The following is a 25,298-nucleotide window of genomic DNA, read 5'->3' as shown; positions in this document are numbered from 1 at the left end:
AGCATCTATAAACTCACACCCAGCACTTTGTGAAACTTCTGCATGCTGAGAATTATAGCACGTACCAAACAGTTTTTCAGCACACTGGGGGTCAAAGAAAGTGAGGTATTTTTCAAGTTATTTTTAGTAAAAATCCTGACACTTGTTACTCATCAGCTTATTGCCATCTTAATTTACACAAAATTAATAAATTTTGAAATTTGGGGGGATTCTCTCTCTCTCTCTGTAAAGGGACCAAAAGAGTAAACTAGCAATTCACAAGAATATTTGATGCCATAATATACTTTTATGTCGGGGGAAAAAAATCTCTTGTCTTCTTAGTAAAAATGAAAAAAGGCAAAGCTCAACTAAATTAGCATGGCTTGTAGGAAAATGATTTCAAAAGCCCACTTTCCAAATCAAATAGTGAATGTGGGTAGCATGCTATTTGGGTTTACTAAATGCAGCTTATTTGTTTGTTTTAGTACTCCATTGTTGTGAAACAAATTACTTCAAAACTTAGCGGCTCAAAACAACCCCCATTTATTGTCTCACAATTACTGTGGGTCAAAAGTCCAGGAGTGGCTCAACTGGGGGAACTGGCTCAGGGTCTCTCATGAGCTGCTGTGAGGCTGGAACTGTCACACATTCAAGTTCTCTCACGTGGCTGTTGGCAGGACTCAGAAGATCCAAAGAGAGTGAGAGGGAGTTACAGAAGCCACAGAAGTGACATTCTATCACGTCTCCTTAGAAAACATGCAATACGTCCAGCCTACCCTCAGGGGAGGGGATTACACAAGAGCGTGAATACCAGGAAACAAGGGTCACTGGGGGCCATCCTGGCGGCTGCCTACTAAGGTTTGTTCCTTTTAATTTAATTTAATTTAATTTCAGAATACTATGGGGGTACAAATGTTTTGGTTAGATGAATTGCTTTTGTACAGTTAGAGTCAAAGTTATAAGTGTGTCCATCACCCATAGAGTGTGCATTGTACCCATCAGGTGTGAATTTACCCCTCCCTCCTGCTTGATTTCGGTTTGTTCATTTTAAATGCAAATTGTTTTCATGGAAAATACATTCTCATGGTTAAAAAATTAAAAATGTACAACGGGGTATATAGTAAGACGTCTTCCTCATAGCCCTGCCAGTCAGTCCCCTCCTTGAGCAAATCATTACCATTTTCCTATGTATTCCTTTCAGACACATTCTGTTAAATATCCGGTTGAGAAAGCAGGATTCCAGAGGGTGCAAGCAGAAAGCCACTTGAATCTTCTTGATAACTCCTCCCCACCCCTTGGATGAAATCTCAAGTGGGTACTTTTAGTTTTCAGCTCCCTCTCAGATAATGAGTCTTCCAGTCTTTCTCAGTCATAACATAGCTTTGTTTCAGAAATAAAATATCCAGTCCTGAGTAAGGGTCAAACTTGGGGCTTTAAGGTCAAAGCTCCTCCCCTTCCTTAGCGTGGGCCTGCTTCGGGCAGGAGGTGCGCGATGAGAAAAGGTGGAGGCCTGCTGGTCAGCTTCTCTGCTTCTCTGTTTTGTGCTTCTGCCCTTTGTCTTCTGCCTCTTTCTGTCCCGCTAGCTTGCCTTTGTCTGTCTCTTTTAGGGTTGGGGGATGGGAAATGGGTGAACAGAGGTAAGGAGCTCTTTTTTTCAGTTTCAGCTCTTTTGGCTTCTTCATGGATTTCCTCATGAAAAAACATTCAAGCCTAGCTTTCTCGGCGTTTGCACGTTCTCTCCTTCGTTACCACTCGCCGCCAAGGGTACACTGGCAGCGGCTTGGCGCTGGGGTCATTCAGCCTGGCAGGAGGCCTCGTGGGCGAGGTACCCTCCAAGACAGCTCAGGAGGGCTGGCTTTGCCTCCCTCTCACCCTCCCTCTGGTCCTGGGAAATCGCACACATCCACTGTAATAGCCTAGACTCTTTGGAAAACTGGTAAAGACTGTCTTCCTTCTTGAGGGTTTTTAATTTCTCACACTATCTTGCTCAATTCCTTTAGGAATTATCATATCCTGGGAACAAGGAACGCTCAATGGATCACTCCAGGAGTTAGAATCCAAAAGCGGGGCTGTATCTGCTGGCTGATCTAATGCTTGTCTTGTATGGGTAGGGAGTGAAAGATTTTTCTTGTAGAACATACTTCCCACATGCTGAGATACCTTTGAAGATGACATAATTATAGTAATTAAGACTGCGAATTCTTTCAATAACCCAGCATTAAACACAGATGGCAGGGAGGCTGAGGTAATTTCAGGCATAGAGCATCTATATATTGTGGGGGGGGGGTCACAATTCTAGGACGTGGTGGGCTTTTGCTTTATCTCAGAATCATACAGTGTTTACAGCTGTGAAAACCAGGTATCAAGGTAGCTCTAACTTTCCAATTCCCCTTGCAGGCCTGGGAGTTGCTCTGGGTGAGTCAGTGAGTGAGTGGGGAGTGAATGTGAAGGCCTAGGGCATCATTGTACACTACTGTAGACTTTATAAACACTGTAAAAAGACTACACTAAATTTATAAAAATTTTTTCTTTCTTCATGAACAAATTAACCTTAGCTTGCTGTAACTTTTTTACTTCATAAACTTTTTAGCTTTTTTCAACTTTTTGACTCTTTAATAACACTTAGCTTAAAACACAAACACATTGTACAGCTATAAAAAATATTTCCTGGCCAGGCGCGGTGGCTCACGCCTGTAATCCTAGCCCTCTGGGAGGCCGAGGCGGGTGGATCGCTTGAGGTCAGGAGTTCGAGACCAGCCTGAGCGAGACCCCGTCTCTACTAAAAATAGAAATAAATTATCTGGACAACTAAAAATATATATAGAAAAAATTAGCCGGGCATGGTGGTACATGCCTGTAGTCCCAGCTACTCGGGAGGCTGAGGCAGTAGGATCGCTTAAGCCCAGGAGTTTGAGGTTGCTGTGAGCTAGGCTGATGCCACGGCACTCACTCTAGCCCAGGCAACAAAGTGAGACTCTGTCTCAAAAAAAAAAAAAAAAAAAATTTTCCTTATTTATATCCTTATTCCATAAACTTTTTTCTATTTAAAATTTTATTTATTTATTTTTTGATTTTTAAACTTTTTTGTTGAAAACTAAGACACAAAGACACACATTAGCCTAGGCCTATGCAGGTCAGGATCAGTGATACCACCGTCTTCCACCTCCACATCCTGTCCCACTGGAAGGTCTTCAGGGGCAATAACACCCATGGAGCTGTCATCTCCGGTGATAATAATGCCTTCTTCTGGAACACCTCTCGAAGGCCCTGCCTGAGGCAGGCTGTTTTACGTTAACTTTTTTAAGTAGAAGGATTACACTGTAAACTAACGATACTAAGTATATACATTAACCAGTAACATACTCAGTTATTATCATTATCAAGTATAATCTTCCGTACATCATTGTATGTGCTAGATTTCTATATGACTGGCAGCTCACTAGGTTTGTTTACACCAGCATCACCACAGCTGTATAAGTAATGGGTTGTGCTGTGATGCTATGACAGCTACTATATCACCAGGTGATAGGAATCTTTCAGTTCCATTATAATCTTATGAGACCACTGTTGTATGAGCAATCTGTTGTTGACCTAAATGTCATTATGCAGCACATAACTGTATATCTGAATTCCCAAGTCCCAGTAATTTTTTCTTTGTCCACCCCTCTCCTTATGTGCCCAGTTCAGACCCACCTAAGTTTCTGTTCTGGAGGGTGGGTTTCCTTCTCCTTGGCCATGCTCCCTATAATGGGGTTTTCCCCTTGATCCCCATTTTGGAGGTTCAGACTTGTTACCTTATCCACTGAAAAAGTCTTGCATACTCACTTTCTGGGACTTCCAGATGTTACTTAGTTCCTTCCAATTCTACTACTTCAGCTGGGCCCCTGGAAGTTCCCCATCCCAAGGACTTGACTATTATCCTGTTTGGTTGAAATCTGCCATCAGCTGGGCCTTTCCCCCAGCTTCTGTGGAACCCCCACCCTGTTAGGCTGGCAGGTGGCATGTGGGGTATAAAAGCTCAGCTGAGCTTCCTACAGGCATGCATATGTATTAGATGGGAGCACCAAAAATGAGTGATAAATCAAAGCCAAAGAAAATTTGATTTGAGAAAAAAATCATGAAATGTCATTTTAAGTATGCCAAGAGATATAGTATTCTCACTAAAGAAAAAGAAATCATTTAAAAAATTAATACCAACCACATTGTACCAATGTTAATTTCTCAGTTTTGACAAACGTATTATGCTGTGAAAATATTAACATTAGGAAAAACTGGGTGAACTTTCCGTACTATCTTTGCAACTTTTCTGTATCTAAAATTATTCCGAAATAAAAAGTTGAAAAAAAGAATGCCAGTAGAAACATTAATGTATTTACATTAAAAATAAAGCACATCTTTACCCTAAAAATTTGATTTTTGAAGGACATTCTGGTCCTGGCATAAACATTTATTGTAAATAGGTGCAGTCCCATATAAATTCTGGAACAAATTAGTTGCTGCTTTATGATTTCACTTTTAGGAAGCTCATTCTTTCAACAAATAATTATTGGCCTGTTATGGGTCTTGCATGTTCTAAGGATACATCAGCCCACAAAAAGATCTCTTCTCTCATGGAGCTGACAATCTAGTGGGGGCAGGAAAAATCTACAATAAACAATGAACAGAAAAATTAAGTCAATTACACTGTATGATTGAAGGTGATAGGTGTTGTAGGGGGAAAGGGGGAGCAGGAATAGGGCTGTCAGGAATGTATGTAGCAGCCGGGCGGCATGCAATTTTGAATAGGGTTATCAGAGCAAGCCTCACTGAGAAGTTGTAGTTGAGCAACAGCCAAGGCAATGAGGGACCAACACATGAGGACATGGGGGAGGAGCCTTCCAGGCAGAGCGAACAGCCCGTGGAAAGGCCTGCAGACAAAGCATGCCCAGAGTGCTCAAGGAGCAACCAGGGGCCAGTGAGAGCAGCAGCATCACTGAGGGGGAAAAGAGTAGATGGTGAGTTCTGGAAGGTAAAGGTGGTGGTTGGGAGGAGCACAAAAGATAGAGAACTTTGGCTTTGACTCTGAAGGAGATGGGGAATTATTGCAGGGTTTGAGCAGAAGAGTGACATATCTGCCTTACGTGTTAAAAGGACCACTTTTCACTGTTGTGTGAATCCACTGTGGACAGGCCGGGGCAGGAGCAGGGAGAACAGCTGGAAGGCGCATGCCGCCACCCAGTGAGCGATGATGGTGCTGAGACCAGGAAGGAGCAGCGGAGGTGGCGAGAGGAGGCACGCTGGGCCCAGCTTGCTCCAGCTCGCAAGAGCCAATTATTAAATTTTTAGGACGTTTGCAAGCCAATATTAAAAATTAAATCAAATCAACTTATAATTAAATTATATGGAAAACAAAAGTTACAATAATAAATGCTCACAGCTCATCACTTCTTGTTTTTACCTAATGAGTTTACTATTTTTATTATTACCTCTGCCCTTCAGGTTATTTACATCTGTTGTGTCTGAGATACAATACGTCCATTGTGTCTGCCGAAAATACGCTAAAATGGGTGCTGGTGAGCGTCTCTTCCCAGTGCTGTCTTCAGTAACATTCAGAGTTTGTCAGCCACCGTGGAAGTCATTTATACCCCCAAAAGGGGCAAATACTACCAATCAGGATTCATTTTGTTTTTAAAGAGACCTAGTTGTTAAACATTTGCCTGCTGGCTTGCCAACTACACGTATGAATGTGGTACATCCCATTCAATGTTACTGGATTCCCTCATTTCCATCATGTCCCCAACCACAGAGGGGAGGTTAAATAGTATTACTTATATCACAACAGGATAAAAGTAACATATTTCTCTTAAGCTTCACGCCATTAATACATATTTAGTTATGTAAAATCACCATACCTGTGATTGAATTTTTAGTGCCGGCCCTAGTTTTAATCCCATAGTGCCTCGAAGATGCTCTTCTGTGAGTAACGGCAAAGTTTCTCCATCAATTGCATGATCTTTAAATACCTTAATAAACAAAAAAGGTGTTAATTTTGTCCAAATGTCTTTTTTTTAAAAAAAAAAGTTCTTGTTTTATATATAGATAAAAGTTTTGGAGGGTACATTAAGCCTGAGGATGGCAGAAAAATTTATAAAACTGCTTTTTAGTTGCTCTCCTTTCTGTGCTCCAAGGGTACATTGTGCTGTTTAATAACCCTTGGAGTAGACTGTAATTCTCTGTTTGTAGAACTCAACTCCAACCTCAAATAGTTATTCTGTGAGGCAAGGTCCATGCCTTACTTACCAATGCAGCCCTAGTGCGGTGGCTGGTATATGGTAGAAGATGTGAAGTAAACATTGCTGGATCAATCGATGAATGAAAAAATACTCTGAGAAGAGGAATGTGGGTTAAACCCATTACAGACAAATTTCATTGCTCACATTTACAGATGCAGTGTCCTCTGTCCGCTGCCTTTGGCATATGGTGCAGGGAGGACAGGAAAGTGCAGGTGAGAGCTGCCACCGCTGGGCCTTTGCAGCAGGGCCATTTTTGTTCTGACTCTGTAGTGGATGTGGCCATGCCTTCCACGACAGAGTCAGAAGAGCCAGGGGGGCTCTGGGTGGACAAAGAGTCCAGGCAGATAAAGAGATGGGTACAAAAAACTAGACAGATTGATAGGACCGTAATTTCATGATCTCCAGCTTCAACTTGCCTAGCAATCCCTCTGTGTTCACTCATGATATTTCTCTCCCTTCTGTTTCAAGCTTTCCCCATCCTCCTCAAACTTTAGACCCTAAGGAGTCCTCCCACATTTTCAGCAGATCATATACCTTTTTAATTTAAAATTAAAAATAAAAATAAATAAAGAAACCAGTAGATAAGAACTCCTCTAATTCTGGCCAGTAAACCTAAAAACTTGTATCTTCTCTCACTGCCTTGGTATAATGGAAGAGGGGCCCCTCTGCTGGTTTTTTTTTTTTTTATGATTATTATTATTTTTATTTTTTGAGACAGAGTCTCACTCTGTTCCCTGGGCTAGAATGCCATGGCATCAGCCTAGCTCATAGCAACCTCAAACTCCTGGGCTCAAGCGGTCCTCCTGCCTCAGCCTCCCGGGTAGCTGGGACTGTAGGCATGTGCCACCATGCCTGGCTAATTTTTTCTATTTTTAGTTGTTTGGCTAATTTCTTTCTATTTTTAGTAGAGACGGGGGTCTCACTCTTGCTCAGGCTGGTCTTGAACTCCTGAGCTCAAGCAATCCTCCCGCCTCAGCCTCCCAGAGTGCTAGGATTACAGGCGTGAGCCACCTCGCCCGGCCCCCTCCACTGTTTAAAGACAACCTCTCCAGGTATGCTGTGGGTCCTCACCCCTCCATGTCAGGGCCTTGCTTGATGCATGACCCCCTCTTTTGTCTCCCACCTCTCCTCTTCCACTGGCTCTTTCCCACTGGCATTTAACTAGGTCTCCACCATCATTAAACAAACAATAATAATCCAAATATACAGACTCCATCTCTGGGTACTGCCTTGTGTCTCTCATTCTCTTCACAGCCAGATTTCTCAAAGGGTTTTGATGCTCCCAGATTTCATGTTCTCACTTTCCAGTCATTCTTCAGTCTCAAGCAGTCTGAGTTCTGCCCCCACCATTCCATTCAACCTGGTGGCTCCATTGTACCAAACACGTGGACATTTTTCAGTCCTCCTCTTTCTGAAGTTCCTGGCTGCATTTGACATTGTTGACTGTGCTTTCCTGAACAATGCTTTTCGCTTGCCTCCATGAGGCTACTCCTTCCTGGGTGTTCCTCTGCCCTCTCCCTCAAGGTCACCTTTCCTGGCTCCTACTTCTGTGTCAGTCCTTACGTGTTTGGTTTCTTAGGCTTCTGACCCTGGCCCTGCTTGTCTCCCTTGTTCATTTCAGCCTCTCGCTCGCCTTCAATGACTGTTTCTGTATGCTGGAGGCTCCCTTATGTGTGTCTTTAACTTAGAAGCTAATTCATGCCAAATCTACCTCTTAGGTAGGAATTCACGTCCCCACTGCTCCTGCCCTGGATCAGGCTCCATTATTGCTCGTCTGAGGAGGCTTCCCTTGTGGTCTTGTCCCCTTCAAGCTACTTTTAGAAAAGCAACCCGAGTGACCTTTCTGAATCATAAAGCTAATCATGCCACTTCTGCTTAAAACATCCACTGCCTTTAGGATAAAGTCACAATCCTATACGGGGTCTTCAAGGCTCCTGTGACCCGGCCCCTTCTACCTCTCCCATCTTGCTGTTCTTACCTCTCCACCTTGGCCCTGGCCCCCTGTGCCACTGGAAACTTCTCTCTAAGCAGCCGCACTAGCACTAAGTTCTCTCTGGCTTCTGGCCCTCCCTTGGAAATTCCTCCTTTACCTCCCTCCTGCCTCCCCTCCCCTCCGCACCTTCAGGTCTCACTTTGGAAGGCTCTTCCTTTAGGAGGAGACGAGTCCCTCCTATGTGTTCCCACTGTGCCTCATACCCCACCCGTGGCACACTCACAGTGACGTGGGGTGGCTCCCTGGTCTCCTTCTGGACCACGAGCTCCACGACAAGAGGAAACACATTGGATGGTTTCCACCATGTGTTGCACGTCTCAGGACTGGCTGCAAGACAGGGTCTTCTTGGAAAGCTCCGGTTCCAGGAAGAGCCTTGTGTTCTAATAGATTTTGTCATTTGCAAACTAAATTTATTAATTATTTCTTTTCCTATTTTAAGCAAATCATAGAAAATGGCTAGTATTAACTTCATTTGGGCCAAAGCAAAAAGGCTGGCAGTTTGAGTTGGTCTGTGTAGCCTTATTTTGGGGGAATGTACCATTTCTCTTAGGTGTTTTTGAAATATCAAAACAGCATAAGGATCTCTATTACCACCTTTAGAACTCCTAGGGGCCCAGGGATCCTTGGCTGGAAACTGTATGGCTTAATATCCTCCATGTAGAATAATTATAATTGACAAAGACTGGTTTGAAGTCACATACACATTTTTTTAAGTACTTGCTTTTTTAGCTGACTTGATGCTCAGTTTTACTCAGCTGCAAAATCGGGTTTAATATCTTTTTTGCAGAATGATGGTGTAAATTATACTTAAAAGATGATCTAAATGATGTGCCTAGCACAGTGTCTAACACATGGTCCATAATACCTAAGGGTAGGTGTTATTATCAGTAGAAGTTTTTATGAATGAGAGAACCAATGTAGAAAAGGTTGAGTTGCTCAAGACACACAGCTTGCCAGTTAGGCAACTTATAAAATAACAACATATAAAATAACAGTTCACGATTCTGACCCAGGATTTCCCCTGTTCTATCCCACTGCCATTCAGAAAAGGGAGTGCTGATGAACGTGGTTAATTATATTTATGGTGGAAATCATACCTCATTTCTCTTTCCATTGTAGGGTTTCCAGTGAGGGGTGAAGGGACCATCTGTGAGCCTCCAAAGGAGGAGGAACCACATGGATAAATTTTCAGACAAAGGTAGGTTGGCAGCCAGGGGCTGAAATGTGTGAGGACCCAACCCTCAGTCATGGTGGATGTACTCAGAGCCTGAGGCAAGGACACAGTACACGTTCCTGTCGCTCAGATGTGCCCCTTCACTCTGGGCCATGTGTGCAATATAAAGGCACACACATTTTTAGTGATTTTAGTTATTTTTAGAGAGAGAATATTTTATCTGCTAAGGATTTTGAACTAGACATTTACATAGAACAAACAAAACAGGTTACAGGGTGTCTTGTATGTCCCTAAACAGCTGAGCCACCAACCCTCTTTCTACATCTTTTTAAAAGAGTTCATTTGTATAGGGGCTTTGGGTATTCATTGTGGTTATTTTTTTCTGAATTTCTTTTCTACCTACAGGAGGCTAGTGGTTGGAGGTTGCTGCAGAGGTGAGGAATGAGAGGACAGAGGGAAGATGGTGGGTATAACCCCAACTGGTCCCAGGGGCTTGGTCCAACTTGTTTAAAGACTGGCTGTGAGTAAAACCTGTGGGACATTTTAGACAAGGGTCCTCGTGAGACTTGTGCCCAAGAAGTGCTGCGTTAGGGCTATTGCACCTGGGCAGGGGGTGTCTTCCCACTTCTGCACAGAATAACGCCACAGAGCAGAGCAGATGTGCACAGCAGAGCAGTGGCATGTTTCAATTGATGACACCTTAGTCACTTGCGGGGGTAGACTTTAATGAGGAAACAAAAGCAGGACTTAATCCTAAACACATTTGAGAAACACCTAGAAATCACTGGTACCACTTCTTGGGGTGTGGAAGCGGCACCGACATCTATTAGTGAGAGATAATGAGTCAGCGAAGTTTGGAGTATTCATGTTGACGTGACTTCTGTGTACCCAGAAGGGGACGTTTGGGATTATCAGGTATGAAATGCATGTAGCATTATTTATTGCATGAGCAATTATTATAAACTACATTTTTATGTCTATGGATCACTGACTGATTAAAAATAATAGAGTTCAAACAAATTCGATCTACCAGAAGTGAGCAATCACATGCCCATTTTACAAGGGGTTGCTAGTTTCTGGTGGTTATCAGAATTTAGTAATTTCGTTGTACCAGTGGTTGATGTGGCACTTGATAAGTGGTATAGATAAATTTAAAAAGTGACTTAGGCATGCCTAATGACTAATAATAAAATAATAGGGTTATATTCATTGAACAGGACAATTTTTCTTATCAGATTATGTAAAAAACACAAAAACGGGTGACCTGAAGAATACAATTTGCCTCATAAGTAACCTGAGGCTTTGTTTCCTTTAGGATATAATGATGAAGTTAGTATTTATTGCATACTGACAAGGTGCCAGGCACTCTTTAATGCTCACAACAGTCCCTTGAAAATGTACTATTGCTATTATCCCCATTTTACAGATGAAACAACTGAGGCACAGAAAAACGAGGCAACTTGTTCTAGGTCTCACATCCAGAAAATAGAAAAGCCAGGATTTGAATTTGTATTTTCTGGCTTCAGAAGCCATACTCTTAGTTACTACTCTATATAGCTTTCCTATAAGTCCCATAAACAGAACCAAAACAGTAATAATAATAAAAAGAAAAAAATAAAAATAATTAACAACATCACCCTATAGGAAAATATTTCACAAAACTGAGATCTGAAAAAAATCAGTTCTAGCGTCAGTTAATTATGATGCCGTTAAACCACAATGTTCTTGTCTTGCTTTCTTTTCCTTTAACATGTAAACCAAAGATAATGATACTAGATTTAGCAGACACTTTGTTGCTTAGAATTATTATTAAACCATTCAAAAAAGTAAACTATATGCATGAAAATGTAGCATTGACATAAACTTCTAAAACTTACCAACCCATGACTTTTGTCACCAACTTTCCCATATGAGTGAGGCTAGTTTTCTTGCTAACTGTCCTGAAGTTTTATAATTCTAAAAAGTAGTACCTACCAGATTGAATTATATGTGTGTGCATTTTTTATATTGTCCCAGCATAAATACAGAATTAAAAAACAATTAATTTCCTACTTTTCAGATCTATTGGTTTCTTGTCCTTTTTAGAATAAAGTATATATTTCTGTTATTTACCAAGAGCAGCCCAAAACTCCTAATACAGAAGTATGCATTCCAAAAATGTTTGCTATATGGATGAGTAGGGAATGTAGTAGACATTTCTCATTCTTTTTGGATATTTAGCCTCTGAACTTCCTTCTAATTTTGGGAGAATTCTCATTTCTTGGGAGTCTTGGTGAGACAGAAACTAAAGCCAGATACTGGCTCTCCCCACCTCCCCTGATGCTGGGGTGACCCAAGCTCTACCAGTCAGAGGCACCTGTCCCAGGGGAGACTGGCATAGAAAAGGGAGGGTGGTAAGAATCCTCTCTAGGGTAAAAATGCAAGTTTGGCAAAACCCATTATATAGGAAATACATTTCAAACAGTCTTACTTTTAAGAAAATACTTCAATATTAAGTCACCTGAGCATAGTCCGAACAACCTGGAAGGCCACTAATGAAGCTGTGCACATCATCCACAGTCCATTTCTGAATATCTTCATCCAAAGAAAGATTTCCCCCAGTTGTAACCAGTGCATGTGTTCCTTCAAAATAGAAAGCAAATTATTTTGTGGTGTGACATTTCCAGGGAAGAGTGGAAGCTTAGAGCTGAAAGGATCTTTAATGATAGCATTATTTTAGGCATACCAAGAAGTTCTAGATTTTCTCCAGCTTCTCTCAGATTCCAACAGAATGCCCTGTGGATTTAAGTCTCCAGATTAATGCTACTATGTTCTATGATTTTATGTGATTATCATGCTCTCTAGGTGAGGCAAGAATATATCTTCACCAAAATGGCGAACTAACACTTCGTAGGAAAGCAGCTGGTCTGGTGGCTATATTATGCACACCCCACAATCCCTGTGTTTAAAAATATTTTTATCTAAAGAAATTCTAGAAAACTATTCAGTATGTGTTTTCTGGGGGATAGTGCATTAATACTTACAGATTAGAAGGTATTACGACAGTAGTGGACACTTAATATAATGCTTCTGTTTAATTGCCTATTTTTTCCCCACACTTAGATACAGGGAAGATAGAATTCTATCTTTTAAGCAAGAAGCTTCTCTATTTTGTGTTGAAGAAGTTAACAGTAAATTAAATTAAAATTTTAGTTTAAAATTCTGGTAGATTTTCCCCAAATTCCTGACACTTGCCTGCCCAGCCTTTGTTGCAAATTCTCTATATAGCAATACATAAACAAGATTAGTTTCACTCATATGGCTTATTGGAACCGATGTAATAAAGTGACTTCAAGAAGAGGTAATTCTAAACAGGACTAAGAAAAAGAAGCCTAAAAAGAGGCATGATGACTACAGTTCAGTTTGTGATAACTTACGGACTTGACAACCTGTGGTTAACGAGGATCTGCCACTGGGCCCTGCACACCCACCTGGCAGGGACGATTGAGGGAGTGGAGGGCAAATCCCATTGTTTTCACCGCAGTCTGCAAACACGTGTTTCGAAGCCTCTTTCTCACCATCCCAGGTCTTTGTTTCCAGGGGAGCAGTGTGAGATCCCCAGGGTTTTGTATAGGCGGGTTCGAACTCGCCACAGGGTTCGGGAAGGGCTATATTTGGCTTCTCATTGGTTTCACTCGACTTCAGATCATCGTCGCATGCTTCAATTTCTGGGTCTTTTGCATACTGATCCTCTTCATAGGGAAATGCATGAGTCTGGCTTAGGAGTTTTTTTTCTGTGTGACTTTTGGAACTCTCAGTATCACAGTCCAGAACTCTCTGATTCCCTGTACCTTTCCTGAGTCGACGACATTTCTGTCCCCAGCTCTCGGTAAAGTGTGGTCCAGTGGCCACCAGCAGGGGGTTTCCCTGCAGGTTTCTGAGGGCGCTCCTGTGGAGGTGCAGGTCACTGGCAGGGAGCATGCCTCTGGCATGGTAGGCAGCTGGGCCCACGGGGACACTGGAACCGTAGAGGAATGGCACCCCCAGGCCCGCTAGGCCCTTGGGATTAACTTTTTCCATTCTCTTTTGCTGGTAAATAGCATACATTTCCATTTCTGTCCTAAAAACAAAACAATATATCTTACGCATCCTAAGAAAACCATTAGAAATATAATTTAATGTCCCCTTGCTTTCCCCAAAGCAGCACCTCTGCTTCTCCTGTGTCCTCTCACTGTTGATCTGAATTTTGTCCACTGGAAACACGAATCCCCCACAAAGCCACTGGGAAGGAGTATAGAGTAAGATCTGAAGGTGAGGGGTTTGTCTGAATCTCACAATGGAAGTCCAAGGCCAGTCTTTAGAACATAACCTCTAACAGGGCAAATTTCGCCGGGAGGGGAGTTACGCAGTACAGGGAGGTTCTTGCCAGAGATTAATTCTCAAAAAAGAACCTAAAGTACTGGGAAGAGGTTTTTAACGCATTAACTGCCATGAGAGTATTTAACTCACTCTAGTTTTGACCCCAGGGTCACATGAAGCCTATATAAAATCTTACCTGTTGATGTTCTTATTGTTACAATTAATACTGACAATTTAATTCTAAAAACATGGAGTCAATGAATAGAAGTCAATACATTTCATTTTTCTATTTATGTTTACCTTTAAATTACACTTGAAGTTTTTATTCTATTTTCGTAATAAAACACTGTGGCCCCAAAGAAAAGTTTCTGTTTTGTGTAGGAGTCAATGTGTTATACTCTGCAGGACAATCTTAGTGGGACTTGAGAAAGGCAGTTAGACAGCGAGTCTCAGTGTTTATAAATCAACGCAAGCAGCTGGCAGAGGGGGAAGGGAAAGACCTGTTGGTGCTTTTGCTAACTTCACTTTGCTCACGGGTCATCACCTGGACCACTTAGGCTTCAGTGTTGACAGAACTGATGCTATGTCTCCTCTCACCCTGGAGCCACGCCGCAGTCATTACTGCTGCGCTTTACTTTCTCCTGGCTGCTGCAGCCGAAGGCCGTTGGAGAGCTGCCATGGGGTTGGCCAAGCTCTGATGGCATGGTCTGCAGTTGGGTTGGCAAACTGGCTCCTATCTTTGGATAAAATTGAAGTCATTTCAGACAGAAATGCCAATATGAATTTCAGAGGAATTGTAGCATTTAAATTATGAGACATTGATAAACTATTACAATCTGTGGGCCAATACCACTGTGATTTCTAATCTTGCCTTTATCTTTAACCAACCATATACAACAAACAAATGAGCAAGTGAATGAATAGTAAATAAATAAAACGACATTGCTAAATTACCTGGCAGTATGATGCCTTTGAATCATTTCATTCCTTCTGGCCACTGCCTTTACGGATTCGGGTGGTAAAATGCCCCAACCTTAAAAAAAGAAAACCACCATCCCACCCCACAAACAAATTAAAAACGTGCATTTAAAAATAATAAAATATAATGATTTAAAACAGTATCTTCAAAAAAATAAAAAACCCACCAGTTGAGCACAGTGTTGGAAATGGTATCGGTATCTTAGAGTCACTTTGGTGATAGTATGATAAACACTAGATAATTTTTTGGTTCTTTAATTGCTGGTCTCATGATTGGTGACATTTTGATGCCATATTTCAAATGGGAAAAGATGATTTGTGAACCTCTTGATCTCTTGAATTTTTAGGTCTTTTTTATTGTATGTATTAATATTTATGGGATACATTATGTTTTGGTATATGTAGACATTATGGAATGATTAAATCAAGCAAATTACCATATGCCTTACTTCACATACTTATTTTTTTGTGTGGTGAAAAGATTTAGAATCTACCCTCTTGGCAATTTTCAAGTATACAGTATATTGTTATTAACTGTGGTCATTATGCTGTACAGTAGATTTCTAGAGCATATTTCTCCTGTCTGACTAAAACTTTATACTCTTTGACCAACATCTCCCCACTTATTCCCACCTCGATCTCTTGCTTTTGAAGTAAAAACCGATTATTTTTTTTTACAAGAGGAATTAGTTGACCTCTCTTTTTTTAAAGTACTTCCTCAGAAAGACAAACGTTGCATGTTCTTACTCATATGTGGGAGCTAAATATTGAAACAACTTATTTCATGGAGACAGAGAGTAGAATGGTGATTACCAGGGGCTGGGAAGGGTTGCAGGGAGGGGAAAACAAAGTGAAGATGGTGAATGGACGCACAAATATAGTTAGATAGTTAGATAGAAGGAACAATATTTGATAGCACGCCAAAGTGACTATAACCAGGGTATACTTTAAAATAACTAAAAGAGTGGAATTGGAATGTTCCTAACACAAAGAAATGATAAATGCCTGAGGTGATGGATACCCCAATTACCCTGTTCTCATTAATTCACATTGTATGCCTATAACCAAACATCACATGTACCCTGTACAAATATACAACTATTATGTACCCATAATAATTAAATATAAAAAAATTATAAAGTGCTTCCTGATGTACTGAAATCCCAGAAAATAAATGCAATGAGGATTTAAGTGGATAAAATAAATTTATATAAAGTTCTCTGTATAGATTTTTCAGTGTATTTGAGGTAAAATACTTTTTCCAGAATGATTTCAATGGAGTTGAGCAGCAATGACATCCTTTTTTGTTCATGACAACCTTCCAAAATATCTTGAAATAACAGCAGCATCACCAGATTTCAAGGTTCTATTCTTGCCTGGTAACTTCATGCTATATTGATTTTTTTCCTTTCTCTGGACTCCTAATGCACTTAGAATCTATCCTAGTGCTTTTCTGACCATCTATGGTGAAGAACCAGTTTTTTCATAATTTTCTTTTTACATTTCTATCCCATTGTGGATCAATATTTTTAAAAACTATAACAAAACGAATTCCTAGGAAATTGAAATGAAAACAAGGACAAATACAAGCACAATTTAAAAATTATTAGGTTAACAGACATAAAATTACTCAGTCAAATTGCTATAAAATTTTCCTTTCTTTTTTTTTTAATTTTTTTTTTTTTGTTTGTTTGTTTGAGGCAGAGTCTCGCTCTGTTGCCCTGGCTAGAGTGCAGTGGCATCATCATAGCTCACTACAACCTCCAACTCCTGGGCTCAAGAGATCCTCTTGCCTCAGCCTCCCGAGTAGCTGGGTCTACAGGTGTGCACCACCAAGCCCTATTTTTTTCTATTTTAAGCTAGGCCACCACTCCTAGCTTATTTTTTCTTGTTTTAGTAGAGACAGGGGTCTTGTTCTTGCTCAGGCTGGGTTCGAACTCCTGACCTCAAGCAATCCTCCCAGCCTTTGCCTCCCAGAATGCTAGGATTATAGGCATGAGCCACTGCACCTGGCTACTATAAAATTTTCTAAGCCCTTACTCTCCCTTATTTGTACAAACATGTCACAGAACTTCAGAGGCCTTCCTGACATCTCCGCTTGGGTGTCTATTAGGCATCTCAAATATAACATGAGCAAACTGCTCTTCTTTTATCTCTCCCTCCTCAAGAATTGTGTTCCTTTCTGTATCTTTCTCAACTCAATGAATAGCAGCTCTATCTTTCCAATTATTCAGATCAAAATTTTTGATGTCATTCTTGATACCTCTCTCTTTCACCATTCATATCCAAATTGCCAGGAAATCCTATTATTTCTACCATGAAAATAATTACAGAATCCAACCACTTCATATTATTCCTACTGCCACCACCCAAGGCCAAACTGTCATCTTTTGGCTATTCCAATAAGCCCATTATTCCTAGAACTTTGATCCTATCAAGTTCGTCCCCATTTCAGCAGCCAGAATAATTCTGGTAAAATTTAAGTAAGATCCTGTCACTGCTTGGTTCAAGCTCCTCAAAGCCTTCTACTTTTACTCAGAATAAATGCCAAGTTCTCACTATGACCTATCAAGCCAAATATAAACTTCCCAAGCCCCATTAATTCTCAGATCTCCTCTCCTCATGTATAAGTTAAGACAAATAGTAATATTGCAATTCTTCATGTTATTCATGAATAAATTAACTTTTAGATGAGTTAGTTAACTAACTTACACTTGCTTACACAGTGGTGGTATCACAATCTGAACTTAGGTAACAATCATAGAAACTACATGCAAAACCACCACACACTTCTTTCTCCAAAATTTAGCAATAAAATGATGGCAAACTTAATGCATCCATCCAGTTCCCAGTGGCTCTACAGATGAGGGCCAAATATCTATTGCTCATACCTGAGCAGACACGATTGGACAGCATATTTGGCATATTTGCATTTGGTAGAACAGAGGATCCAAATTGGGAAGGAACACAAAACTGTCTTGGATCAGTTGGAGCTACAGTGGAAGGCAATACATCTCTAGGGAAAAAAAAAGATATAAAATAGGTGAAATGAGGCTGGAGTTGCATAAAATTTCCATTACTTAGACAGTAAGATTTCTTTATTGCCATATGGGATTCTTTTTTTTTTTTTTTTTGAGACAGAGTCTCACTCTGTCACCCTGGGTAGAGTGCAGTGGCATCAGCATAGCTCACTGCAACCTTAAACTCCTGGGTTCAAGAGATCCTCCTGCCTGAGCCTCCTAAGTAGCTGGGACTACAGGTGCACACCATGATGCCTGGCTAATTTTTCTATTTTTAGTAGAGACGGGTCTCACTCTTGCTCAGGCTGGTCTCCAACTCCTGAGCCAAAGCAATTCTCCCACTTTGGCTTCCCGGAGTGCTAGGATTACAGGCGCGAGCCACTGTGCCTGGCTGTCGCATATGGGATTCTATCATCTTTTCCCAAAATGAAGTAGAAAAGTCCTGCACTCTATAGGTTTAATTTGAAATGTAGTAAGAAAGATTAGGAGGAAGAACTCTACTAAGGAAGGATTGACCCAGCTGACAACAAAACAGAGAAAGCAGGAAGGTTAAGTTTTAGGGATATCTGGAAAAAAGATCTAATCAAATCAATCAAAATCTCTGATTTTTTGTGACCAAAATTCTGCTCTGATTGCAGATTCTTTTCCATTTAATGGACATACTTTGGTTGGGTTTGCCATCTGGAATTGATATTTGACAGTCTGGGTGGACAAATTATTTATTTTGCCAAACTTCAGTGGTTTCTAGACATCCAACTTTGTTGTTCACAACCCATAAATAAGAATAAATAATAGGTCTTACTTTCTCCCCAGAATGTCAAAATATTCTAAAGAAGGGTAGATAGGATGCTGCCAAAGTATGCAAAAGTTACTTATAATTTTATTTTTATTGAAAAGAAAAAAAATTGTTCTATCACAGGAAATCCAGGATACCCAACTGTTATGGACTTCATTGTTCCCCCCCCCACCCTGCCAAATTCATATGTTGAAGCCTTAACCCCCAATGTGACTATATTTGGAGATAGGGTCTTTAAGAAAGCAATTAAGATTAAATGATATTATCAGGGTGGTTTTGGTTTTGTTTTGTTTTTAGGTAGAGTCTTGCTTTGTTGCCCAGGCTAGAGTGCAGTGGCATAATCATAGCTCACTGTAACCTCAAACTCCTGGGCTCAAGTGATTCTCCAGCCTCAGCCTCCCAAGTAGCTGGGATTACAGGCATGTGCCACCACACCTGGCTGATTTTAAATTTTTTTGTAGAGACAGCGTCTTGCTACATTGCTCAGGCTGGTCTCAAACTCCTGGCCTCAAGTGAGCCTCCTGCCTTGGCCTCCCAGAGTGCTAAGATTACAGACATGAGCCACTGCTCCTGGTCTGGTGTCTTTTTAAGAAGGGGAAGAGATGTCAGATCGATTTCTCTCTCTCTCTCTCCCTCTCTCTCTGCAAATGCTTACTGAGGAGAGGCCATGTGAGGACACAGTGAGAAGCCATCTGTCTGCAAACCAGAAGATAGGCCTGGCCAGAAATCAACCCTTGATCTTGGACTTACAGCCTCCAGAGCTGGACAAATAAATTTCTGTTATTTAAACCATCCAGTCTGCGGTGTTTTACTATGGCAGTCCTAGAAGACTAATACACCAATGTTTGTACCTGCACAATGCCTGTGGCATGGTAAGTGTTCCTTAGCTACTTGCTGAGTGAGTAGGTCAAGCAGACCTCTAGGGAAAGGATGGCAGCTGTCCTGAAGGTGAGCCCAGCAGAGCACCTTGACTTGAATTACTGCACCACAGTTCACTGAAATAACATTAGGCAATAAAACAACACTGGGGTTAACAGCATTCCAAAACTTAATAATTATCCGGGTTTTCTTCTTTGAACTATTATATGACAGAGAAATACCTGTCCACAGTTGGAGGTCCAATTGGTAAGGGAACCAGTGGGATCCTCTGCTGCCCTGAAGCTGTCAATAAAGGGTTCACAGCCAGCATTGGGTTTGTCATCAACATCTCTCGCCACTGATGAAGTTCTAAAAAAACCCAGATAGACACATTAACAAATAACTCTACTTTTTGTAAACTATTTGAATTCTTCTTGAATACAATGAAAGAAAGCCCTTTGTATTTTCCCCACACTTGGGAAGACTAGCTGCAACAAACTTTTAGTTTCACAAAAACCCCAGGTATAACTCTTGAACTCGGTGTTTTATCAATATGCCCTTGGAACTCGTTGCAGCGTCCACAGGTAACACCATACCACACTGCAAGCAATAATAAAATTAAACCAGCCTTGCAAGATTCCAGAAATACCAACTTCCTTTCTTACAGCTTATTTTGATTCTTATATTTCCAGAGGGACAAATGCATTAATTCTCCCATATGTTCAATCTTTGGAAAATATTTCTATTTAGTTGATAAGATTAAAACAGAAAATGAAGGGGGAAAATCTTCTTACTGGCTAAAAATATATCTAATTAGAGTGGATACAGGCTGACTGCATGAGACTGGGCTTAATTAGAACAAGTGGCCGAATTATATCCAAGCTTACATAAACACAAGTATTCTTATGCATTATCCTCAGAACCTAGTAGTTAGAAAAAGGGACTGTTGTTAAAGGGATAATATTTGCCTTACATTTTCTTGTTAACTATTAATAGCCTTTGAATAATTTTAAATATTAAACAAGTATTAGTCAAACAGATCATTTTAGCTTCTCTTTCATCCTCAATCGTCACTTTTTTTTAAAAAAGAATCTGAGATACCTACAACTGTGTTTGATGAAAATTAGAAAGGAAATGTTCTGCATTTCAAAGTCATGATCTTTCTTTCCTTCTTTTTTTTCCTTCCTTGTGTGTGTATTTGATGTAATTTTTAAAATAGTTAATTCCTTCATATGGTTCAAAAGCTAAAGATTTAGTATTATTTAAATATATAATCACTTCTTTAGCTTCTTTTTCAGAGCTAACCCTGCAGATCAAATTGGAAATTCAGGAGCATGGGTCACCTAACATTGACTTTTGCCATTTATATGTATAAATGGCAAATATATATACATATAAAGTTCTCTATCTCCATTTATTTTCACTGTGTATGTGTCAGATCAGTGTAATTTCCTCTCTGATAGTGGCCTCAGAGAGGTTAGTGACCACGGCACAGTCAGGATTAGACCCTGTAAGCCATGGAGGATGCCAACAGAGGGTACGGGCTGGGTCAGATGTGGGCTGGACTTGTGACTCTGGCGACAACACTGCCCCGCAGCTTGAAGTCTCAGGTGCTCCCTGTGAGATTTGGTGCACAGCCACCTTCGCCCCCAGACCACTGTACCACGGGGCAATGTGGGATGCAACTTGGTGTTTCATTTTGAAAAATGGTTGAACTTTGATTTATGTCATGAATTGACGGTCTCTAGCACAAGTTTGAACTGACCCATAAGTGAGATAGAATTTTTGAAGTTATAAAATGTAGTGCTATAGGCACTATGTTGTACAGTTTTATTCATCTAGCATAAAACAAACTTTATACCCACTGAACAGCAACTCCCCACTTCCCCCACCCTCTGGCAACCACTATTACATTCTCTGCCTCTATGAATTTGACTGTTTTAGATACCTTGTGGGAGTGGAATCATGCAGTATTTGTCCTGCTGTAACTGGCTTTTTCACTTAGCATAATGTCCTCCAGGTTCATCTACTGTGCACTTCAAAATTTTTTAATAGAATAGATCTCATGTTAAGTGTTTTTACCACAAAAACAAACAAACAAAAACAAAGGAACACAAGGAAATTTGGGGAAGCATCGGATATGTCTATCACGTTGCTTGTGGTAGTGGTTTCATGGGTGCATGCCCATGCCCAAACTCGTCAAATTGTACACATTAAAGATGTGCAGTTCTTTTATATCAATTATTCCTCAGTAAAGCTGTTTAAAAAACACAATGCTCTGCTTGCATTCTATGTATTTTCAGAACCAAGTCAGAGAGGAGAAGAAAAGGAAAAGGAAAAAAGGGAGAGGAGCAAGAATTGCTTAGAAGGGAGAGAACTGCTTGTCTTCCTCAGCCATGTCACCTTTGCAAAAAGCCATGCAGATGAGACTGTCTTACTTTGGGATTCCCAGTAGTTTATTTGGGAGATGATCCTAGGAAGCCCTAGGAATAGGGAAGTAAAACCTGACAGGAAAAAGCCAATAAGTGGAGAGTTAATGTGCAGGTTGTCACTGTGGGCAACTGGTGCTCAACCCTCGAAGTTGAGGGACTCTCTAAGAAACCTTGTGGTACATGCCTCAGAATTGTCCTCATGAAGGACAAAGAGTTGGCCATTTACCCATTGATGTCTGTTGGCCATTGGTGGTGGACACAATTCTCCATCGTATCTGGGTCATGGTTGAGCTAGACACAGCAAGTTCCTGTGGTGCAGGAGAAAATCTTCAGACTGAGAAACAGAGATGCAGGTGCTTGAGATGGGAAAAGACCTCCCTGGTTGCAGGTAACTCAGAGGGAGGCCAGGGAGACATAAGGTAGGGCAGCAACAGTGTCTAGTGCTGTAGAGGCAATGCAGTTACCTTCTAATGTCATTCCACTAGATAATTGGCACAAATGCCTTTCTTCTGAAATACCGGGTTCACCAGGCATAGGCATGTTTCTACGAGGCTCTGTAGGGTCCATTCTCTGTAACAGCACAGCAGGATTTTTTTCACTGTTAGTCACAAGTTCAATGAAATAAGTGGAGACTCAGTGTTATCAGGGCAATGGGAAAGGAGGCATCAGAGACAAGTCTCATCTGATTTACCATTAAAGTAATCCTTGGAACCGTGTTTGTTCTTAATTCCATGGTCCTTGGGTCTCCCTTTCTTTCTTTTTATAATGCTGTAAAATTTTGTTACACTTCCGATGTGGTGGTTTATTTTTTAATCAGTCCACCAAATTTTTATCTAAAATTCAAGCTATTTCCAGTGTCTACAGAAATGTCCATATGTCATGGAAGTCCCCGGGGAAGACAATGAGTCATTGACATCTGTAATTACTGTGTGTTACAGTTCTGGGCTCCAGCTGGCTTTCCTCATATTCTTTTCATCATCATATTTGTGAACTTGTATTTATTTATTTATCACTATCACATCTATTGATGCCCAAATTTTCTTTAAAAAAATGCATTGCCTTGCTTCATGTTATGGCCATTATCATTTGTATGCCCCAAATTATGTATTATATATTTTTATTTTTTAGAGCAGTTTTATATTTATGTTTACCATATACTCCCCCACCCCCAACACACACATGCACAGCCTCCCTCACTATCAACATCCTGCACCAGAGTGTAGATTTGTTACAATCAATGAGCCTACATTGATACATCATTTCTACCCAAAGCCCATAGTTTACATTTGGATTCACTTTTGGTGTTGGACATTCTGTGGTTTTGACAAATATATGATGTCATGTATCCACCTTTATAGTATCATACAGAATAGTTTCACTGCCCTAAACCAAACGATATTTTAAAGCAAATACAATCAGAGTACTTTCAAGGCAATGTTCTGAGGTTAATCTGATCTTTCCCTTCATCAGCCAGGTAGATACTTAAAGCTCCAAATCTGTGTTGCTCCAAAACTATCATTTGGGGGGTATGGAAGCATATGATCAACATGTGATTCTTTAAATATTAACTTTCACATTTTCAGGGTACCCACTTCTAGTTTAGACCCATGTAAACAAATTGTGAACTAAGGTCACTTTGCTATAGCAGATGAAATGCTCTTGAGTAAAAGTGCAGACTAGGATATAAATTTTAAGTTCAGAGCTTGTCTAATAATCCCAAAGTGGGCGGGTGCAGGGGTGCTTAGGTCTGCATTCAGGCTGGATTTCTCTGACCCAGAGCTCTAATCCTGGATGTCCAGCACATTAGGAGGATGAGGACCCCTTAATCTCTGTCTTCAGAGTCTTACCCTCAACAAACCCCTCCAGGCAGCACATAGACGATTTAGCTAGTGCTAATTCTGTCTCAACTGATTAGGGCAGTAGTGGTAAGACATGAACTTCGTGAACTGAAGCCCTTGCCACATCAGCACATATTTACTGAATGCTTGCCCAGTGCCCGGTAGCCAGGTGCCGGTTTGATTATATTTGTCTCTCATTGGCTGCACTATGATGATCCATTAAAATCAGTGCAATTGAGTTTAGAAAACCCTGAATTTGAGCAATTATATATATAATGTTTGTTGCATATATGATGCATGTATCCTGGGATTGCATACATTAAAATGAATTAATTTTTAAATAACTGCTATATCTGGTAAGTTTTTGTGTTTGAAAAATAGATCAGTAGAATTAAACATTCCCACGATTTTGAGAAAAATAAATACAAATTCTTAAACTAAAATTTAAGATGGAGGAAGATGTCCTTAAAGGTCTTTTATTTAAGTATAAAACAGTGCTCAGTAGCTTCACATATTCACTATTCTGGGTGTCTTGTATTAACAGGAGTTCTGAAACAAACACTAATGCTAAAGCATAATTCACATTTCCTTAAGCATATTTTCAGTTTTTGAACTAATATATCGGAAATCTTAAAAATAGGAAGGCCAACAGAGTAGCCTAAAAGCATTTCATTATCAAATACTTTTAGCAGAAAAATATAGCTAAGAAAATAGAGATTGTGCTAATTTCTCATAGCTATAGTTAGAAGTGTGAAAAGTTTATTTTTATATCCAATAAGAAAAAGTTTACAAAAATAATTGTATAAAATATTGTATAAAATGAAAATAATTGTACTAATATTCAAAATATATTTGTTAATTGAAATAAAGTTTAAGGTAAGATTAGATAAATACACTGGCATAAAATATTCGACTATTTCTAATTGTAGATATACATCTTTCCTGGAAATATTACAAAGGAATTCTAAAATTAGCCCACGCTTTTATTTCCAGTGGATGAAATTGTTACATTTGAGAAATCTTAAGCCCAAATGTGCATTATAGTCATTTGTACCAGGACAAATGACATTGCTTCTTAAAGTCTGAGTGGCTGATGTCACCCTCAGCCCCCATTCTACATCTCCTGCAAGGCCTCTGTCCATCCCTGGGTGCCAGTCTTCGCGGGCTCTCTGGCTCTGAGGTGCCCTTTGGGGCTCCCTGTATGCCCCATGGCTCGCTTCCCTTAGCTGTTCCCTTCCCTCTACTCTGCACTGATTCAGAATGCAGCCCACTTCCCTCAGTATCCACATAAAACCGCTCGCACGAGGCTGTATGTGTGCATAGCTGACTCAGGTCTTGGCTAATGATTGGGCTGGGAGGAGGTGTTGTTGAACACAACTTAAAATTGAATGTTAGATTTCTCCATTGTTAAACAATATGCTGGGCAATTTTAACAATTCAGGCTCTGGCTTCTTGTTATTTTTCTTGACCTTTTCTGAGATAGTACCCCAACAGCTCCCAAACAATCCTCCCACTTTGTTTTGCAGAGGCCTCTGAGCCCCACTCCTCTGACTTTGCTCTGAGCACAACCTAAATGGGCCTTCGACCTTGGGTATCTCCATAGCTTGCTCCTCTAACATG

The 25,298-nt window shown here is 40.5% G+C and overlaps 1 protein-coding gene across 1 annotated transcript; it reads right to left on the bottom strand.

Moving 5' to 3' along the window:
* Positions 1–1,865: 1,865 nt before the first annotated feature.
* SAMD7 (sterile alpha motif domain containing 7) lies at positions 1,866–19,771 on the bottom strand. Its single transcript, XM_045539630.1, has 7 exons — positions 19,651–19,771; positions 17,626–17,750; positions 14,711–14,789; positions 12,889–13,517; positions 11,919–12,040; positions 5,871–5,981; positions 1,866–2,139 (listed from the first exon to the last, which is right to left on the bottom strand). The coding sequence occupies exons 1-7, from the start codon at positions 19,755–19,757 to the stop codon at positions 1,945–1,947; spliced, it is 1,368 nt and encodes a 455-aa protein (XP_045395586.1). The 5' UTR covers positions 19,758–19,771; the 3' UTR covers positions 1,866–1,944.
* Between the last annotated feature and the right edge of the window lie 5,527 nt (positions 19,772–25,298).

Source organism: Lemur catta, chromosome 1 (genome assembly GCF_020740605.2).
Source record: "Lemur catta isolate mLemCat1 chromosome 1, mLemCat1.pri, whole genome shotgun sequence".
In the NCBI taxonomy this organism is placed as follows: Eukaryota; Metazoa; Chordata; class Mammalia; order Primates; family Lemuridae; genus Lemur; species Lemur catta.
Note: the sequence above shows the minus strand (reverse complement) of the source record. Positions and strands in the feature narration are given on the sequence as shown.